The sequence below is a fragment of the Triplophysa dalaica genome, chromosome 11, assembly GCF_015846415.1.
Source record: "Triplophysa dalaica isolate WHDGS20190420 chromosome 11, ASM1584641v1, whole genome shotgun sequence".
Taxonomy (NCBI): Eukaryota; Metazoa; Chordata; class Actinopteri; order Cypriniformes; family Nemacheilidae; genus Triplophysa; species Triplophysa dalaica.
The window spans coordinates 14,168,655-14,189,781 of record NC_079552.1 but is presented as its reverse complement, the minus strand read 5'-3'; the positions used below and the strand labels follow the sequence as shown (position 1 = coordinate 14,189,781).

Here is a 21,127-nt window from a genome sequence, read left to right as displayed (position 1 = left end):
CACTGAAAAAATCAATTATTTTCTTTTAATTTAGTCAACACCGATGACTAAAGCAGAGAAAACTCTATGAAGATACATTTTATTTGGTGAAGTTTGATTCAATTTTATTTATACGACGCTTTTCACAACGTGCATTGTTCCAAAGCAGCTTTACAGGAGAAAAAACATGGTGTTTATTGATCAAGATCATAAATGATATATAATAAAAGCAGTCTCCAGGTGAGCAAGCCAATGATAAAATATTGAGGATGAGAGAAACCAGGCTCAGCAGGGAGGGCCAGGTCCCCCCTGACGTGTCACAGCTGCTTTCAGTGACTTTGAATAAAAGTTACTGAGAACATGTTTATGAAAATGAGGAGAGCTATTAGTTTTGATTTATTTGTTGAAACGGTTTTTTTTCCTTGTTTTGTGATCGATATGAGACAACAGAGAAATGTTATGGCATAATGTACCCGAGTGCAGCTATAACTATAACAGCTACTAAACTAAAGTTTAGCTTTAGATACCAAGTATTGTAAATTTAGCATTTAATTAAAAGAGACTAATCAGCGTTGCTGCTGTTCATTATTATTATTATTTGCATTTTATGCATTAAGTAAATACTTGTTTGAAAACATGTGTCTTTAATCTAGATTTTAATTAGTTTAAATCTTGGTGTTATCAAATGTCTGGAGTATTGATGTTAGAGAGTGTGATGGGTTGTAGTGTGATAGAAGCTCTGTTGTGTATGTAGGGGCTAAACTAACCGTAATTAAAAGAACTTTAAAGTCAATATGATACTTAATGGTTAGCCAGTGAAGGAATGATCAAATTTGGGTTATGTGATCATATTTTCTGGACCTGGTTAGAACTCTGGCAGCTGAATTCTGAACTAACTGTAGTTTGTTAGCGATGATGCGGGACAACCACTGAGTAGTGGATTACAATTTCTTCAAAATCTTGAGGTCACAAATGCATTAGCTTTTCTGCGTCACATATTTTCTGCATTTACATATTTTGTAATTTGGCACCATTTTTAAGGTGTAAGAAGGCTGTTTTGTGACAAATAATTCATTCCACAAAATAAACACCACTATGAACCATAGGCAGCTTACCTAAAAAAAACAATTCAAAATCACTTTATGTATTAATGTGCCTTAGGCCTTATTACAGTAGGACTCATTGGAATCTAATGGTTCCCATCTGCCAGATATCATCCCACCAACAAAACCCAACTCATAGTTTTGTTCAGCAGGCCATCAACAGGGCACATTTCTAGACAGTTGGTGTTGATGTGCACCTCACTCAAGTAATCTGAACTAATCCTTTTAGTGTTTAATCTGGTGTGGGAACGACACGTTTTTGCACACACAAGGAGTGCCACATCTTTCCTGGACAGAAGTGTCTGAGATACTTCATGCGTAGCAATGAATCCCTTTCTATTTGCTGAATTCACTTTGTTTTGGTGTTTGGTTGCCTGTGCACAGAATCCAACGTGCCCGTCTTTATGCACGTGTGTTTTTCACGGTCGAAGCAATAACAAGGAACTCAGGTAAGGTCAGTTTTTTGTTGACGGTTGTCTTTACATTCACACACTTTCTCTTCTCCAATTGTCTTGTTTTCATGTCCTTGAAAAGAGGTCAACTGAGAAAGTGTGGACCAGACAAGCATTTTAATAAACTTGTATGGTTCATCCTTATGGCTGTCACCATGTGCAGCATTCAGCAGTTTATTAAGCTAATTTATGATTTTTTAATAGTTGAAAGCTGAGTGTGTACAGATGCTTGTAGCAGTCACATAGACTTGTATTATGTTTTAATGAGGTAGCACCTTAATTTATTTGTCTGTTTATTTGTTTTCTCTGTCTTTCTTAGAACTGTTCTGTGTAAGAACCCAGCCTTGACTGTCATTCCACTAGATCTCCCAAGTGATACGGTCAAGTTTCGCCTGGAACGCACGTCTGTTTCAAGGATATTAAGAGGTGCTTTCTCTGGAATGCCACAACTCCTTTATCTGTGGCTCACGTATAACTCCATCACTGTTTTACATCCAAGGAGTTTTACGAACCTGTCTTCCCTTCACGAGTTACGATTAGACGGCAACCTTCTTTCCACCTTCCCCTGGGAGGGACTTAGGGACGTTCCACGCCTCCGAACCCTTGGATTGCACAATAACCGCCTGGCACGAATCCCACCCTTGGCTGCGCGTTACCTAGGCAATATCACTTATCTGGACCTCTCGAGCAACAGGCTGAACATGCTGCCTAATGATCTGATCGCTCTGTGGCCGCTGGTCTCGCTCAGCGAAACAAGTCCACCCCAGCGCTCTGTGGTTTTAGGTGAAACATGCAGAGCTGAAAACACACCAGAGGTTTTTAGTTAGATGGTGTAGGAATATAACTTTTAATAGAATTACAGAAAATAATGCAAATGTATGTCACTGATAACAAAGAAGGAAAAAGTTACCGAGGTAACTGAAACCGAAAGAAGTCATTAATGTCTTATGGTAATGAAATATTACCTAATCTGGGTGGTTAAGACAGAAACACTGATGTTATCTCTGTGGGATTTCAGAATCTTCGGTCATTATATGGCTCGCCAGCATTTAGTCTCCAGTGGAAACCATTGCTCCAGACTCTAATGAGCTCAGCCATGCAGGACAGCATCTGTTACGTAACCATGCACACCTCCGAGGATTCAATGTGGCAGACAGGCCTTTTCTCAAATGTGTCATTACTGTCTCTCTTTCTGTCACCTTATCTCTCAGGTCTTCAGGATAACCCGTGGGTGTGTGACTGCAGGCTTGCCTCCTTGCTCGATATTAGCAAGGCACCGGAGTCTTCCATGGCCCTGCTGGATCGGTTCCTAACGTGCAGTGGACCGCCAGGCCTCGCCGGAGTTCCCTTTCAAAGCGTGGAGCTCTCTCGTTGCCGCAGGCCAAACGCGGTGACCTCTGGCACAAAGATCACAGCTCTGCTGGGGAGCAATGTTCTGCTTCACTGTGACGCTACGGGACATCCCACCCCCGCGCTTATGTGGTTCAAATCTGCCAGACCAAATCATTATAACACAGGTACCCTCGAATACACTTACAGTATGTGGTACATTGTTAAAGACACAGCAAGGTTATTATAGTTATGTGCCTGAATATTATTTGAAAAACTTCAACTAAAATTATTTAATCGAAAAAATGTTTTGCATTTACAGTAATATAAAAAAGCAGATAAAATATCAAAAACAAACAACAAAATAGCTAAACTTAACTTAAAATTGAACTAAAATATAAAACTAAAATTCAAAAATGAATATAAAATATATAATGCAAAAACAAAACCGTAATAATCTTGACAACAGTTGTTTATATGAGACTTGCTTTGACACTTGCAGATTGGGCTTCATCTGTTGTTTTCATATGGATGAGGACTACAAGTTGGTTACTAATATTTAAAGGCATAGTTCAACCAAAAATGAAATTTCTGTTATGAATAACTCAACCTCAAGTTGTTCCAAACCTGTATAAATTCTTTGTTCTGTTGAACACAGAGAAAGATATTTCGAACAATGTTAACAACTTGGATTTCTGAGGCACCCTTGAGTCCTATAGTAGAACAAATAAAAATAGTAGTCAATGGTACCCCAGAACGGTTTGATTTCTACTATGGTAGTCAATGGTGCCCCATTAATCACAGTTGCTAATATTCGTGCACATATATTTCTTTGTGTTCATCAGAACAAAGACATTTATACATGTTCGGAAAGACTCGATGATGAGTAATTCATGACAGAATTTTCATTTTTGGATTAACTATCACTTTAACCCTAAATAAACAGAAAAGTTGAATTAAACATTTTATAATTTTTTACTTTCATTAACATTATTGCATTGATAAAATATTTTTAATTGAATATGTTTGATCTTTTATTTAGACATTTTAACCCCACTATACATTTTCTTTCTTTAAGGCTGTTGTAAGCAGTTTCAGAGCAGCATGGAAACTGAAAGACTGCCCAGAAAACTCTCCGGCTGTAAGTTACCACGGTTCACACACAAAGTAATTAACTTTAGTGTACTTTGTGCCTTTCTATTACCTTAAAAAATCTCACTGTTGGACTGAACTTTGTAATTTAATAAATCCGTTCACATAAATCTGTCTCCTTTGATTTAATGTACGATTACTTGTATTTCCTGCAGATGTCCAAGACTCTCATGGAGTGGGAATCCGTTGGTCAGCTGTCAGTCTTAATGGAGTATCCTATAAAGATGCAGGAGAGTATCGATGCAGAGCACAAAACATGGCAGGGATATCAGAGGCCATTGTGAGTCTGAATGTGGTGGGCTTAATGGCTGAATATGCAAACTCCCAGAATACAGACCAACAGCAAACAGCTGCAAAATCTAACTATTCACAGAAGAAACCAAACCAATCTAAAGTCTCTGCGTCTCCGTTACCTAAAAACATTACGGGGCCTCTTTCAGCCTCAAAGAAAGTGATAAACATCCCTAAAATCAACAGAGATAAGATGCAGATGGACAGAGCAGATGGTCACTTTTTGATCTCTTTTGATTCTGAGATGCATGAAAGACAAACACCTCACGTCTCAATGTCCATTCACACCGAGCTCAACTAGAAACACAGAAAGAATTTTTTTTTCAAACTATCTAAAGGATCATTCATTACTTTGGTGTCATTCCTCGATTTTGTATTTTAATAACCACCAGGTGGCAGCTTTGAGCCGAAGACCGTTCACCAAAAACAACCTGTTAATTTAGCTAACTTTGTATTCTTTTAATAAACACTGTAGTTGTACATCATCTGTTATACAGAAAATAAAAGCTGTATGAAAGGAATTGGTTTCAAAACAGTCTTAAAGGGCTATTCCACCCAAAATGAAAATTCTGTCGTCGTTTACTCAACCTCAAATTGTTCCAAATCTGTATAATCTGTTCTGATAAACACAAAGAAAGATATTTGGAAAAATGTTTGCAAATGACATTTCGGGGACATTGGTGACTACCATAGTAGGAAAAAGTTGTGTATATTTTTTATTTGTTCTGTGGAACACGAAGATATTTTGAAGAATGTAGGAAAGCAAACAGTTCTGGGGCACTATTGACTACCATTTTAATTTAGCCTACTATGGTTGCCTAAGTGGCAAAGATTATTATTTTGCTGACTTATTAAGTTTATAGTCCGTTAAATAATAGAGCGATCAAATTGAGTGTTGCATTGTTTCTTTAATCAGGCTCTGACACTTCGGTTTTATGGATTATGGATTATGGATCCTCAGACTCTTAGATAAGGAATTTACAGCACCAATATTTCCAGCTCTTGCTCACCACCTGTTGCAGACTGATGAAAACAAGTCAATGAAAATGTCAGTTTTATCAGATTGGTTCTTTCATGTCCTTGCTGCTCTGCTGTGAAGATTTAACAACTACTTTGAGAACACCATTCCTGTAAAGTATTTTACAATATTCCTAATGTAGTGTGTGTGTTTTCAATGGAAACATTTGTGAGATTTTCTTTCAAATGAATGACAAGATTTTATGATTGTTTGCAGGTAATGTTTCAAACTCTAATCTGTATGTCATCCACTAATTGAAACATGTGCCTCAAATGACTAAACATAACCATTCATCAAAATTTGAATGTTGCTTAAATATGGTTTCATAAAAGACATGCAGTGAGTTTTCCTGCATGATCTTTGTTGATTACAGAGGGTTGTAATTGTAAAGTTGCGGGTGAGTTGCTGTACTTATAAAAATAAATTGAAATTGCATAACTTACTTCGATGAGTTGATGTAAAAACCTGTAAAAATTTTAAATAGTAAGTTGAAATAATATGTTGAGCAAAAACCACGTTTGACAGCTCGGTGAAAAGGCACTACTGACTTTACTGAAAGTATAAATTCCACTGTAAAATTTCAACTTAAATGTGAAATGTTTAAATTAAATCAAATTGGCATTACAAGTCATTTGAACTTCATTGATATGAAACATTAAAATATTAAATTAAATTTTAAACCCATTTCAACGTTTTTTTTACTTGAGGAAAGTGACTTATCTGTCAGATATGGTGACCCATGTCCGAAATGGAACTGCTGCATTTAACCCATCCAGAGAGTAGTGAACACGCACAGCAAGTCGTGAATACACGTACACCTGAAGCAGCTTCCTCATGGGCACCTGAGTTGTTACTCGCCGTTACTCCCTATTTTCACAGTAAAGACGGGGGGTCTCTTTTCTATAATAGCCCATTCAATTTTAACTCCCCCCCCACTTCTCCCTTGCTATCACTCTTTACATTCATGTTTATGATCATCCCTCTTTGACTGCTTATTATCATATTTTGATTTATGTTTAACTGAGGGCGGTACAACATCTACCTCTTTCCACAATGCATCACATGCCTCACAAAGATCCAAGCCCTTTTTTGGACAGTGGTGACACGTATTTCCTGCTTTAACCTCTGTGCCTCCCACTGGCTGCCCTGCATGAGTGTGTGTGGGACTGGAGATCCAGACACAGCTGTTGTCTCGTGGGTGGTGAAAGGACGTGTTAGAGTGTTTGTTTGTTGTGTGTATGTCTGGGTTCACAGGGAGAAAGTTCTGAGTGTTCTGACTTTCTTACACATTCTTACTTTGTGTGCTCGCCATGGAAAGCCTGGATCTCGAGAAGAAGGAAAAACGTTACTTTATCCGCAGGAAACACGCCGCTATCATCTGTGCCGTTGTCGTAGTGACAGGTGTTGCTGTGGGCCTTGGGGTCGGTCTGAGCCAGAAGACCTCCTCGTCAGAAGATGAAACCAAACCGACACTGACCCCGTCACCAACACCATCAACCCCGCCCCCGCCTGCTGACCGGGGACCCTGCAAACCATCCAACAGCACAAACGGTGGCTGGAGCAATTTCCGGCTGCCTGACTATATCGTACCTTTGCATTACGATTTGCACCTGGAGCCTGACCTTAACACGGACACCTACACCGGGAGCGTGTCCATCCACCTCAGCCTGACGCAACCCAGCTTGCACCTGTGGCTCCACATCCGGGAGACGTTTGTCACTGCAGTGCCCTCTTTACAATATAAAGGGCCGTCTAGTTTGACCTCTGTCGAAGTGAAGGAATGCTTCGAGTACAAGCCACAAGAGTATGTGGTGGTGGAGGCGTCCAAGGAACTGAAAGTCACAGAAACAGATGAAAGCTACATTCTCACTCTGCACTTCCAAGGCTGGCTCAATGGGTCTCTGGTGGGTTTCTACAGGACCACTTATATGGATAATGGTGATCTCAAGTAAGCATCATTCTTTGACCATAGTAAAGAAGTTCACTTTATTTACTCACTCTTGTGTCATTCCAAACCTGTGTGACTTTCTTTCTTGTTTTGAAGAATGTTGGTAACAAAACAACATTGGAGACATTGACTTCCATTATATGGGCACAAAACCACAGAGACATTTCTCAAAATATCTTCTTTTGTGTTCCACAGAAGAAAGAGTCACATACAGGTTTTAAATGACATGAAGGTGAAGACATGAAATACATTTCATTATATGGTAAACTGTCCTTTTAGTATTCAGGGCAGTAGATCAGGTTCACCCAACTCTCGGTGACCTGTCATGTTTCCCTTAACAAATTCTGGACATAATCTGAGATATCTGGGTTGAAAAAAATCCACTTGATTTACTCATTGACCTCAACAGCCAACACTCACTAACATAACAAATGACACAATATACAATTATGATACAATATTCCAGCATGTCCCCGGAAACGGATACAAACCATTCTCTCTTTCAGCCCATTTAGACTAACACTTACATCTGGTATGTGTAAGGGGGTAACAGATTGCTCAGTCTTCACTTCCACTGCATGTGAGGTCTTAATTTAGCCCACAGTTTAAGAAACATAGTTGCTGAGGTAGATATAAAATTAGGTGCAAAGTCCCACTTAGATTACGATGTTAAGTATTTTACAATGCCACAGTTCATAAATCATATTACATGAGCTGTTTGTTTTCATCACCCGAGTATTGCCGAGTAGTCCTTTTTGGTTTCTCCACGACTGATTTTTCTGGAACAAATTCAGCAATATTTGTAACCTCTCAGCTGATTTTGTTGATGTAGGAATGGTGCCATTATTTGTTTTTTTTAAATGGTGCGAAATTTCAGCAAAAGCAATGAACTAATTTAGACCTATACCTTCATTTCTTAGAGCAAGTTGTGCCAAACTTTTAGATCATACCAACATGATATCAATTCCCTTTATTTCAAACACGAAGTAATGCAGATTTTAGCTCTTTATTTTTTTTTCAGATTTAGGGGCGGTTTCCCAGACAGGGAACTGAAATGGTAGTGGTGTCTTGATCAAAAGCAATTTGCACTAACATGTCTTACAATATATACAATAAGCATTGTTTGGAGATACACACCAATAATGTTTTTTTAAACGACTTAAATATCCTAATTTAACTGAAACCTAGTCCAGGTTTAAGATAATCTCTGTCCGGGAAACTGCTGCTTAATGTCTTAAATTTAAAATTATAATTTTATTGCTGTTAGTATCCCTTTGGGTTTCTATGCTATTGTTGCCTTTATCGTTATTTATTGGTATCACCCACCTCTGCAAAGAATCAATAACTGTTGAGTAGTTTTAATTGAATTTCATATAATTAATATACGATTAAATATTAATATAATAATGTAAAACTAAAAAATATAAATTAGGGCTGTCAAATGATTTATTGTGATTAATCACATGCAGAATAAAAGTATGTGCTTAGATAATATATGTCTGTGTACTGTGCATATTCATTTTGTATTCATAAAACGTACATGAATAGAAGAAAAATATACACATGTATAAACATTTATATATAATTTAAATGATTAGAAATTCAAAATAAATACAGCTAGACTAAATATTTCCTATATATGTGTGTGTGTGTTTATAAATACAAAATTGATATGCACAGTACACAGACATATATTCTGTAAACACAAACTTTTGTTCTGGAAGCGATTTGTTACGATTAATCGTTTGACAGCCCTAATCTAAATATTAATAGGCCTCCACTGAAACCGTCTATTGAGTAAAATCCAAAAGACCACAAGTTTTTATTTGCACAGACACATAACAGGCAGTGGGTTTGATAATACTAAATTAGACTTGATGTTTATTGAAATGTCACTTTGGTTGAACTTTCTTCACACGCGGTTGCTGAGGTAAATATAAACCACGGGTTGACTTTTATGAATCCCTCACTGATGTTTTACAGGAAAATCGCTGCAACAGACCATGAACCCACGGACGCTCGTAAATCATTTCCCTGTTTTGATGAGCCCAACAAAAAAGCCACCTATTCTATCTCCATCACCCATGACAATGCATATAAAGCTCTGTCCAACATGCCTTTGGAGGTACATTTACTCTCTAAAACTGTGTGGAGATTTAGAACTGTTATATTATGTATGAAAGCGTGTGAGGTCAATCTTACATTTACATTTAGTCATTTAGCAGACGCTTTTATCCAAAACGACTTACAAAGAGTTTAAGGAGCAATAATACAATAGGTGCCAAACAATGTTACTGGTTTCAACAAAAGCTAGACCACTACTGTTAGGAGAATGATACTGGGTTAGTTTTTTCTTTATCTTTTGTCTGTATTCACAGAAGAGTAAGTTTTTGAATGTTGTGAGAGATGTTGTTGACCAGACCGAGTAAGGAAAAATGTTCCACCAGGACGGAGTTGCGAATGAGAATGAGCGGGAAAGCGATTTACTGCCCTTATAGATAGGAAGTACAAGACGCCGCTGGTTTGCTGAGCGCAGGGATCTTGATGGTGTGCAGGAGGGTGTGAACTGTGAAAGTATGCTGGTGCAGATCCAGTGATAGTCCTGTAGGCAAGCATTAGTGACTTGAATCTGATACAGGCTTCAACAGGTAGCCAGTGGAGGGAGATGAAAAGGGGTGTCACAAGCTCTTTTGGGCTGTTGGAAGATAAGGCGTGCTGCTGCGTTCTGAACCAGCTGGAGCGGTTTGATAGCCTTTGCAGGAAGACCAGCAAGGAGAGCATTGCAGTAGTCCAACCTTGAGATTACCAGGGGCTGGACAAAGAGTTTTGCTGCATGCTCAGTGAGATAGGGTCTAACCTTTCTTATGTTATCTCTACTGGATGATGTCTTCCCCTTTTATATTTATTTTGCGACAATTCAATTGATTTAATGACATAAATACATCTCTTGGCCTTCTCTTTTACAGAACATAATACAACTGTCAGATCAAAAGACCAAAACCTCCTTTAAAAAATCAGTAAAGATGAGCACCTATTTGGTATGCTTTGCGGTTCACCAGTTTCAATACGTGGAGCGGATGTCTAATGGAAACATACCAGTAAGCAATTGCTCTATGATGATCATTCCAATGAAATAATAATCGAGGAGTACAAGAAAAATTCCAGAGACTCCATTGAGTGTAATCTTTCTTTCTCTATTGACAGTTGCGGATCTACGCTCAGCCTTTACAGATAAATACTGCGAACTATGCTGCCAATGTCACCAAGATCATTTTTGATTACTTTGAGGAGTATTTTGACATGGAATATTCCATAGAGAAACTAGGTAAATCTCTGAATTTTTTATTATTGTAAAAGCTCTATTGGACTGATTTACATGGATTCAGTGTTGTCATAAATGACTTCATAAGTTTTGTCTTCGTTGCAGATAAGATAGCAATTCCTGATTTTGGGACGGGTGCGATGGAGAACTGGGGTTTGATCACCTACAGAGAAACTAACCTGCTGTTTGATGAGAATGAGTCATCGTCATACGACAAACAGCGTGTGGCCAGTGTCATCGCACATGAGCTTGTTCATCAGGTTGCTTATTCACTAAAAATATTTGATGTCACATAAATATGTGGTCATGTATGTGATCATTTGAGTTTTTTTGTTGCTTTAATTGTATTTAAGACGATGGTTTATTATAATTTTTTTTCAATTTAAATTCTGTCATCATTCATTCACCCTCATGTGGTTCAAATCCGTATATGACTTTCTCCCATAGAACACAAAAGAAGATGTTTTGAGAAATGTCTCAGTGGTTTTGTGTCCATACAATGGAGGTCAATGCGGGTCAATGTTGTTTGGTTACCAACGTTCTTTAAAATATTTTCTTTTGTGTTTTGCAGAATAAATAAAGTCAAACAGGTTTAGAATGACATGAGGGTCACTAAATAATGAAAATACTTTTATTTTGGGTCCTTTCATGCTGTTATTCTGAACAAGTCTACTAAAAAAGCGCAGACAGGTATAAAGTGGACGGGTTGCAATGTTAGTTCCATAATAGTATCATTGCATGTGCATACTCCAGCTTTGATGTCACCTTTTGATGCTTTCTCAAAGTCAGAAATCAAAGTTGCTTTTAACATAAATTGCCTGTTTATATTAATGTTTAACTGCAATAAATGACATTACATTTCCAAGTAATCACTTTGGTAATCTAAAATACTTTTCTGTAACTGTAATTTGATAGCTTCCCATTTAAAAGTAACTGTAATGAAATACAGTTACTCAATTTTTATTATTTTAAATATGTAAATAAGTTACATGTATTTGATTGCTCCCAGCCCTGATTATCAGTGATATGTCGGAAACGGTCTTGGCAGAACATCCTGTTCTGAGAATAAATCTTATTTTACCTTGTACAATATTGATTAAATAAGCAGTTTATTAGACCCGTTTATAGTAACACAGGACCTAAGGGAAATAGCAGATGCCATAAAGATTATCGTCACACGGTTACATATTACACTCCACACAGCCCAACACAGTCATGTTTTGGGGATAATGACAGCAGTCACATTGTACATTGATAAGATTATCTTTCTATGGACAGGTCCAAGGTTGTTGGACAGATCTGGGTTTTAAAAGAATAGTTACTGAGTTACCCAGGGCCAAAAAAGTGGCAGTATATTATGTATAGTATAAAAAGCATAGATGAAACAAGAAAGGTTCAGCTGCCTGAAAATGTGCAGTGACCCAATTTTTTTCCCATCAATGGTCTCCTCAAATGAGAAAATGTCCCTAAGCTAAAATAACAAAATTTTGGCAAATGCATTGATACAAGAGCGTGAATGAGATTGGATTATAAATTATTTTGGAGCTACAGTTTAAACAGTGTTTTATCTTTTATTTGTAGTGGTTTGGAAATATTGTGACCATGGACTGGTGGGATGACCTGTGGCTGAATGAAGGCTTTGCCAGTTTCTTTGAATATGTTGGAGTGGAACAAGCAGAGCCCAACTGGGGAATGGTGAGCACATGCTATAGGCATGCCGGAAGCAAGATAATGTATTATAATACAATTATATATGTTATATATGTACTGTATATAAAACACAATTTGAATCAAATATGTTGCCAAACACAGGAGTCAGTTTTGAGCGTAATATATAATTTTATATTTTTGACACTAACAAAGATATTTCAAAACAGACCTACTGTGAGCTCTGAGGTTAAACAATGGATGGTCACGTTTTGTTTCTGTTTTCAGCGTGACATCATGCTCATCAGTGATGTGTTTCCTGTCATGGTTGATGATGCACTTCTCTCCTCCCATCCTATTATTGTGGATGTGTCCAGCCCGGCTGAGATCACATCAGTGTTTGATGGCATCTCATACAGCAAGGTACTGTACCCTACAGTGGTGCTGATGCAGAAAGCTACCCAGCTTCATTTACCAGTTGCCCTTAAAATGATTGTTGACTTCGCTGTGTGTTTCAGGGAGCATCTATTTTAAGAATGCTGGAGGACCTGCTTGGCCGTGACACATTTAGGGATGGATGTCGAGTAAGTCACCACATCTCTTTTTTTGCAAAGGTTTTCAAATGGCTGTGAATGAATGAATCATCCATTTTGTTTTTCCCACCACAGAGTTACCTGAAAGCGTACCCCTTCCAGAATGCAAAGACTGCAGACTTCTGGGAAGCCTTGACTAATGTAAAGAGCTTTTAGTTTTCATGTCTCACCATGTTCTTTAGTGTCCAATTTTAGAATTTTCTTCATTGTGCATCTCTCTGGCTGTTTTTTAGGTAAGTGGCAGACCTGTAGCAGACATTATGGACACGTGGACCAAGCAGATGGGATATCCTATGCTAAATCTGATCACCACAAGTACTACTGCTAAACTTACCCAAACCAGGTTTCTCCTGGACCCCAATGCTGACCCATCTCAGCCCAGTAGTCCCCTGGGGTGAGTCTGACAGTCTTGCAATCCCAATATATTTCATTCACTGGTTATCAGTGCAGTATTTTTATTGACTGAACGTCATGTTTGATTCTGGTTATTTCAACACCAATTGGTTCATTTACTGAAGTTTTTCTATGATGTTTCAACTCTTGTCCCACAGCTACAAATGGACCATTCCTGTCAAATGGAACTCACTAAACTCCAACAATGACTCGATCATATTTGACAAAGGACAGACAGGTAACGTCTTTCTACTCAGATTATTTACCTTTGAGGATTCACTTCCTAACATGTTTTTGATGGAGATCTACAATTTGCTCTGTGTTTATTCAGAGCTAGTCATTCCTGGATATTCTCCTACCAGTGATGGTCTCATCAAAGTCAACAAAGACCACATGGGCTTTTTCCGAGTACATCACAGTGACATTATGTGGACCACTATCAGCGAGCAACTTCTCGCAGATCATCTGGTATTGTATTATTCTAATCATTTTCTTTATAATTAATTGAAATAAATAAACAATGTTGGCTCTTAGTATACAAAATGTTATAACCAACATGTGTTTTAGGTGTATGATGCAACCGATCGAAGTGGCTACATTGATGATGTATTTGCATTTGGACGGTGAATCATTGCAACATTTACATTAACGATATGGTGGACAATCGTATTCAACAGAAGCATACATAGTACGTTTATTTTCAATGGTTATTAAGAATTTCATGTTTATAGTGCTTCTTTTTGTTGGTAAACAGGGCAAATATCATTGATTATGCCAATGCCTTCAACTTAATGAAGTATCTGATCAATGAAACTAACTACATTGTGTGGGATCGAGTCTCAACTTCAATCTCATATGTGGCAAACATGTTGGCTGATGATGCAGTGCTGTACCCTAAATTCCAGGTAGGTTTCTAAAGCCTTGACTTTAATATTTTCTGATAGTATGGGTGTTTTTTAAAGCCTTTTTTAATGAAATGACACAAAACTTGTAGATTAAAATGTTGAAATATGACTTTATTCTCACATTGAGATTTACCATGTTGGCAAAACGATATTTTTTATATCTTCTGTTTCATGTCATATCTGTTTAGAAACTCTTACGTGGTCATGTGCAGAAGATATCCAAAGATCTTGGGTGGGATGATGAGGGGAACCAAACAGATCGGTAGGAGATATTTAGCAGATCTAGTGAAAAGTCTTTCCTATTGCACATGCCAAAGACACATTTATGGATCTATCCATCTTGGATATGTATACATAACATGCGCTGAATAGTTTGCTTGTGGGTGGGAAGTGTGAGTCTAAAATGTCCACTAGTAGAAATACTTCCATTATTCATTACAAATGCAAAATAAATTGTTTATAGTGAAAAGTTTAATTGATAAGGACATATAAAACTATTATTTAGTATTATTCTGTATTATTATCTTTTGCTAATGGATTTGAAAATATGAAAATATTAAAGGTCCAGTGTTGAAATTTAGTGGCATCTTGTGTTGAGGTTGTGAATTGCAACCAATGGCTCACTCCACCCTCACCCCTCCCTTTCAAAGCGCTATGGAGGCTGACAAGATTTTTCACCTTTTCACTTCTTTACACTTTACACTTCATTATATAGGGTGTTCATACACCCCAGAAGACATAGTTATGTTTATGATTGCATTTCTGTTAATAGACCCTCCAAAAAATGACACAATGGAATGTTTGAACACAACTTTATATCAGTTTGCAATGTAAATGCACTCCAGCAGACAAACTGAATGATGTGTGTGTCTGCACAGGCTCCTGAGAGAGACGGTGTTGGGCATCGCATGTCAGATGGGAGATCAGGAGGCTCTTAATCAAGCCTCTGATATTTTTAATAAATGGATTTATGGACAACTGAGGTAATACATTGACTCACAGGAAGTCTACCGGTGCACTTAGAGACTGTGTATTAATGGGCTCTTTGTCTGATGTGGGAGCAGCAGTGTGGCTGTGAATTTACGCTTGCTTGTGTATCGTTATGGAATGAAGAACTCGGGGTCAGCAGCAGAATGGGAGATCATGTTCGAGAGATATCTCAACGCAACCCTCGCACAGGAGAAAGACAAGCTGCTCTATGGCCTGGCATCAGTGGAAGATGTCACACTTCTATCTAGGTAAATCCATGCTAATATTAATTTAAATCCTATTGCAATATTATACATTACAACTGCCACCCATTCATTTTTCCTTCATTTTTTTATATAAAATGTACTTTACAATTCACACGGTAATTATTGAAAATGTTTCTTAATAGGTTGCTAGAGGCCACTAAGAATGAAAGCATTATAAGGAGCCAAGATGTTTTTACCGCAGTGCAATATGTTTCCCGAAATAAATATGGTAAAACCATGGCGTGGGACTGGGTCACGCTTAACTGGGATTATTTAGTAAACAGGTCAGTTTATTATATTAGTTTTTATATTAACAATTATATTAACAAGTATGAAAAATCTGCCTTAAAAAACGAATATTGTATATGATGTCATGTCTGTTGTAGGTATACTATCAATGACAGGAACTTAGGCCGCCTGCCCTCCAGAATTACTGGCACGTATAACACCGAGCTACAGCTGTGGAAGGTAATGCACACCTGGATTAATACTACACACACTAGGCCTATTACTAGAAAACTGCATTATGATGATCTCATCAAGTTACAATTCATATTGCATGATTTGTATATTCTGCCATTAATCATTATTATGAGTCGCCCTTTATGTCTGTTATTGGGTTTTGCAAATATCTAACCAATAAAAAGTATTAAAAAGTGCTTGTCAACTTCAACAACACAGTATTTAATCATTAAAAAAATGAATTTCCTTCCTGAAAAACAGCAAATCTGGACATAACTACAGTAGAGTAGGATTTGAATGTATACACTGTTAAAATTACGTAATTTTACAGTTATTATTAACAGGGTTTTTTACATATAATGTCCCCAAAACTGTAATTTTATGAAATCTTACTATTTTATTAACAGATTTTTACGGTCAAAACCGTCAAATTACAGAAAAAGACTGCAAATTTATAAGAGAAATAGGAAAATGATAGTATATTTCTGCTGCCCCAGCTGTTTTTTATGGGATTCTTTACAGTCGCTATTTTTAAATATGGTCAAAATATGTCAAATTATAGAATAAGATTGCATATTTACAAGGAAAACCGAAGAAAATCATGTAATTTTACAGGAAAACTTTTATTTTACGGAATATTTCTGGTGACCCACCTGCTGGAAAATTAATTCTTTTTTGCCAGATTTTTTTACAGTGTTATTTTTTTATAAAATGATTGTAAATTATTCACGCATTTCTTTTCAGATGGAGAACTTTTTTGAATTGAACCCTAATGCAGGAGCAGGTGAGATGCCCAGGAAGCAAGCTCTAGAGACCGTGAGGAACAATATTGAATGGACGAAACAAAACCTGGAGGAGATAAAGCTCTGGCTGGAGAACAATGTGTCTTAGTGCAGATTTTACCGATAGCCATTACATCACACACATTTGTTCACAAAGTTTAGTTAAATGAATGCAATTAATTCCTCAGGGCATCTTGAAAATGAATTTGTAGCTAAGAGGCTTAAAATAACTGCCATAACTGTTAAATAAATACAGTATTCTTTGGAACCAGACATTGTAAATCTGCAGACACTATACCTTTTTGTCCTATTTAAGTGTTATACATTTTATTAATTCTTTGTAAAATGTGATATTGTAAAATACGTTATAAAGGATCTTTAAATTCCTAGCATTGTGTTCAAGTGCTCATTTCCTTAATATTGTTCTTTGCTTTCGTTTCTGATATTAAAATATGAATTGCAGAAACCAGTGAGATAAGTCATGATAAAACAGTTTTATTCAAGTTGAAACAGGTGCGTACAGTAGAATCGGTAGTGCTAATTGACAAGTGAAGACAAAACGAATGAGACGAGAATTTAACCTGTAAACTCTATGTGAAAATGTGGATTTCACACCTTTGTTACGAATACATAACAATGTATTTGAAAACATCAAATCAAGTTGGTCCCATTTTACAGTATTGACACTTCAGTGTTTATTTAATGCAACTGGTAGGGCACTGTGCTCGCAATACAAGGCTTGATTTCCAAGGAGAGCACACACTGACATAATGTACAGGATCAGACTTGAACGTAATGGTATATGTGGTGTATTAACTGTGAAGCATAGAGATAGCGTCCAGCGCTGATTACAGGCCATATTTCATTAATGTCTAATGAATATGGGATTCACCAGGGGTTTGTATCATTTACGGGTTTAGAGGTGAAGAAGAGGCTGTCATTGGAACCTGGTTGTTAATAGTAATTCGCTGCCGTGTTTGACACCGTAACATTCCAATGATGGCTCTTCTGAACCTGCAGGAATCAACAACTCCATATTATTAGTAAGACAAGACAAAACAGATGAGATAATACAACACAATGTAGCAACAGAGGTGATACGAGGGTTACTTACTTTTTGTTGGCAATGACATAGATGCAAGGATTGTAGAAGGTGGAGGACTTGGCGAAGAGCGGGGCAATTATGGCCATTGAAGCTGGGATCTTTAGGGGATCACCAAAAGATGCCCACAGACACACAACTGAATAGGGTGACCAGGCTACCAGGAACATCACTATCATTATAATAGACATCTACAAAAAAAGACAAATAAATTCATCTAAATGAAGACGGGAGCATTCTGGGTCATTTTCCACAGTAATGAGAATCGCAATAGCAATGTTGGGAATTAAAAAGATGCATTGAATACATTGATATGCTGAATTATAACAAAACAATATCACAACGCAACAAATTTTGACATTTTCTTTGATTTTGCAGTGAAATGACTTGTTTTCGGTGAAATGCATACGCTTGAATTTGTATGCAAAAAGAAAACCGCTTGCCTTAGTCACATCCATTTGGTCTGACCAATCCATGTTGATGCTCTCTAAGCAGTTATTTGCTTTATACCTCTTCATAGTAACAGAAACACTGTAGTAACAGTAGAACATGACCGAGAGAGGAATGATGAAGTTGACCGCGATCACAGCCATCGTGTAGGACACGAAAGATCTAAAATAAAAAGTGATTAAGCCTCTTTAAAAAAAATCTTCTGCTGCACACAAAGAAGACAATTTTAAGAATGTTGGTAACCAAAACACAGCAGTACAGTACCCATTGACATGCATTGGTCTCGTGTCCCCAATAGAAGTGAATGGGTGTCGCCGTTGTTTGGTTACAAACATTCTTCAAAATCTATTCTTTAGTGTTCTTCAGTAAAAAATGAAGTCGTCCAGGTTTGAAATGGCAAGAGGGTGAGAAACTAATGTTCTGAATCATCATTTCTGCTGTTTCTGACTCTTGACTCTTGACTCACGAATCATTGTTCCTCCAGTTGATGGTGCAGGTGGCACCTGTGGGGTCAGGAGCATAACCTGCCCAGCCTATGATGGGCATGGATGACCAAAACACAGCATTCAGCCAAGCAGCCACAATAAGAAGCGTGTATGACAAGGTTGTCAGCTTCTGACCTGTAACACATCCAAAATATCACACAATCCAATCCGCAACCTGGTAAACATTCCACTGTATACTGATTTTTTTATAAATTCATACCTATGTCAGGCCGACATATGGTTAGATATCTGTCAATGGCAACCATTGTGAGCAGTCCAATACTGGCCATTCCAAAGAATATATTCAAAGCAGCATAGACCTATGAAGGAGACATCTAGGAATGAGTAAAAACAGCACAACATATAGTCTAGGCCTTAAAGTACTTAAAGGGACAGTTCACCCAAAAATATCGTCATCGTGTAGCCTCACCATTGAGTTCAAGAGTCATGGAGTCCAAATCTGTATACATTTCCTTTGTCCTTGACCACCATTGACAACCATAGGACATTTTTATTTTGAAGAATGTAAGCATCTTTGACTTGTAAGTTATCCTGCTATGGCAGTCAACGGTGGCCAAAAACTGTTTGGTTATAAGCATTCTTCCAAATATCTTTCTCTGTGTCACCAGAACAAAGACATTTATACCGAGGGTGAGTAAACAAAGACAGAATTTAAATTTTTGGGTGAACTGTTCCTTTAACTAAATAGCGCTCCACAAACAAAAGTTAAACATTTTATTTAGTGTTTAAAATCAATATTGCATCTGTAAACCAGGCAAAGGACGCAAACCTGGCAACCCGTGTAGCCGAATTTCCAGCTCCCGTGCAGGTCTGAGGCTGCAGACATAGGGTAACCAATACCAGCAACACCAATGTCAGTTAAAGCCAGATTAATGATGATTGCATTCGTGGCATTACGCAACTCTCTGAACTTCACAAACATCAGCAGTACTACAATGTTACTAGTCAGACTGACCACCCCTGCCAAGAGAGACAGACGAGGAGAGAAGATGTTAATAGGTCTTTGGACACACACAGGTTTATTTCATGTCCATTCATAACATTTTAGGCATTCATTTGGCCGTTTTACAGGCTCCTCCTGCTGGTCGCTTTCCACGCTTGGCTGAATCTATAAATGTCAAAGTCAAGGAATCTTTGAAAACAACCCTACAGCCTGACGTGACCCCTAGGACACATATGTAAGAAAATAGACATAAAAGGCAAATACATTGGATTTAGCTTACTAAACTCTTTATATAAAAATGCCAATAAACTTGAACGCTATACAATCAAATATTACACAAACATTACCTGCGGTGATGAGATATGCAGCGACAATATTGTGCTCTGTTTGTGTGAAGGCACTCTTTTCAACATAAGGAGAACTCTCAGAAGAATTCAGAAAGCCAGATTCCATCTCTTTGTCACACAAAGCCATTTATACACCAGTCAGATTTCTCTTCTTTTTCTAACATTCACATCAGTTTAAATCAAGTCTTGCAGCTCAGAGGAACCTTGAAGTCCACTGTTTTGCCTTGTGAGAGAAACATGGAACTGTACTGTGTGTGTGTGTATGACGGAAGAGGCTGGGTGGGGGGGCTGTAGGACTTAGGGGATGTAGCTGTTGATGGGGTGACTGTGGGAGTGAAAGGCTGGAAAAACAATGGAATGGAAAGCTCTCTAATTATGTTTTCTGCTTGGTTTGCGAGAACTGAAGAGAGCGTTGTTTCAGTGTTAATCCACACATGAAGGCTGTTCATTCCAAGTAGCAGAAAAGCTCCGTGTAAGAGTGAGTAGGCTATAATTAAGATATTAAAATCAAATATTTTCCTTAAAAACAGCAGAAATAGCATTCTATTATAAAAAAAATCCTAAATCTGTCAGATAAAGAGTTTGAAAAAGAAAAGAGAAACAGTTTAGGCCCATGAAATGTGAAATATTTATGAGGTCAAACACATGCACTCTACATTATCTTTCAGTATTGTTTCATTATGTAACTTATAGATGAAAACGCTCAAAGAGGAGTTACCTTATTTGTAAACAACATAAATTGCCACTAACATTATTTTTACTACAGCATAAAGTCATATTGAAAAAGTGAATGTTAATTTAAAATGACCCACTCTATTTTGTACATTCAAAACATTTAAATGTTGTAAAATGTGCTTTATTTTTAATTAAAGCCACCATGGAGAAAGGATTGGGTTTAACCAAGATAATCTTTCCATCCCCTTGTTCCTTTTAAGCTTCTGTGCTCTGTGTTACTCTGGCTAATCAGTTTTTGCAATTCTATGTGCTGTTGTACAATAACTACTGTGATGCTCCAAAAATTTCAGATCATTTTTCATTTTCAAATTCAAACGTTCCAATTTAAGGCAAATAGACCATTCAAATAATATATAATAAAATATATAACAGAACTGTATTTTTTTATTTCCTGATATCTGTTTTTATATTATTCTAATGTTTAATATGTTTA

The 21,127-nt window shown here is 37.3% G+C and overlaps 3 protein-coding genes across 3 annotated transcripts; 2 read left to right on the top strand and 1 right to left on the bottom strand.

Moving 5' to 3' along the window:
* Position 1: 1 nt before the first annotated feature.
* lrit3b (leucine-rich repeat, immunoglobulin-like and transmembrane domains 3b) lies at positions 2–5,834 on the top strand. The gene is made up of 5 exons (XM_056760354.1): positions 2–1,531; positions 1,854–2,317; positions 2,746–3,051; positions 3,942–4,004; positions 4,171–5,834. The coding sequence occupies exons 1-5, from the start codon at positions 1,407–1,409 to the stop codon at positions 4,605–4,607; spliced, it is 1,395 nt and encodes a 464-aa protein (XP_056616332.1). The 5' UTR covers positions 2–1,406; the 3' UTR covers positions 4,608–5,834.
* Positions 5,835–6,494: 660 nt separating this feature from the next.
* On the top strand, positions 6,495–16,970 carry enpep (glutamyl aminopeptidase). The gene is made up of 20 exons (XM_056761007.1): positions 6,495–7,272; positions 9,256–9,397; positions 10,239–10,370; positions 10,477–10,597; positions 10,700–10,854; positions 12,176–12,289; positions 12,530–12,664; positions 12,760–12,825; positions 12,910–12,975; positions 13,068–13,228; positions 13,386–13,465; positions 13,559–13,695; positions 13,795–13,850; positions 13,982–14,132; positions 14,321–14,394; positions 15,011–15,115; positions 15,197–15,370; positions 15,511–15,651; positions 15,754–15,835; positions 16,574–16,970. The coding sequence occupies exons 1-20, from the start codon at positions 6,635–6,637 to the stop codon at positions 16,718–16,720; spliced, it is 2,877 nt and encodes a 958-aa protein (XP_056616985.1). The 5' UTR covers positions 6,495–6,634; the 3' UTR covers positions 16,721–16,970.
* A 311-nt stretch (positions 16,971–17,281) lies between these two features.
* Positions 17,282–20,180, bottom strand: rrh (retinal pigment epithelium-derived rhodopsin homolog). The gene is made up of 7 exons (XM_056761221.1): positions 19,960–20,180; positions 19,439–19,629; positions 18,869–18,968; positions 18,630–18,783; positions 18,157–18,325; positions 17,726–17,904; positions 17,282–17,625 (listed from the first exon to the last, which is right to left on the bottom strand). Exons 1-7 carry the CDS (start codon positions 20,084–20,086, stop codon positions 17,520–17,522), a joined length of 1,026 nt encoding a protein of 341 aa, XP_056617199.1. The 5' UTR covers positions 20,087–20,180; the 3' UTR covers positions 17,282–17,519.
* Positions 20,181–21,127: the final 947 nt, after the last annotated feature.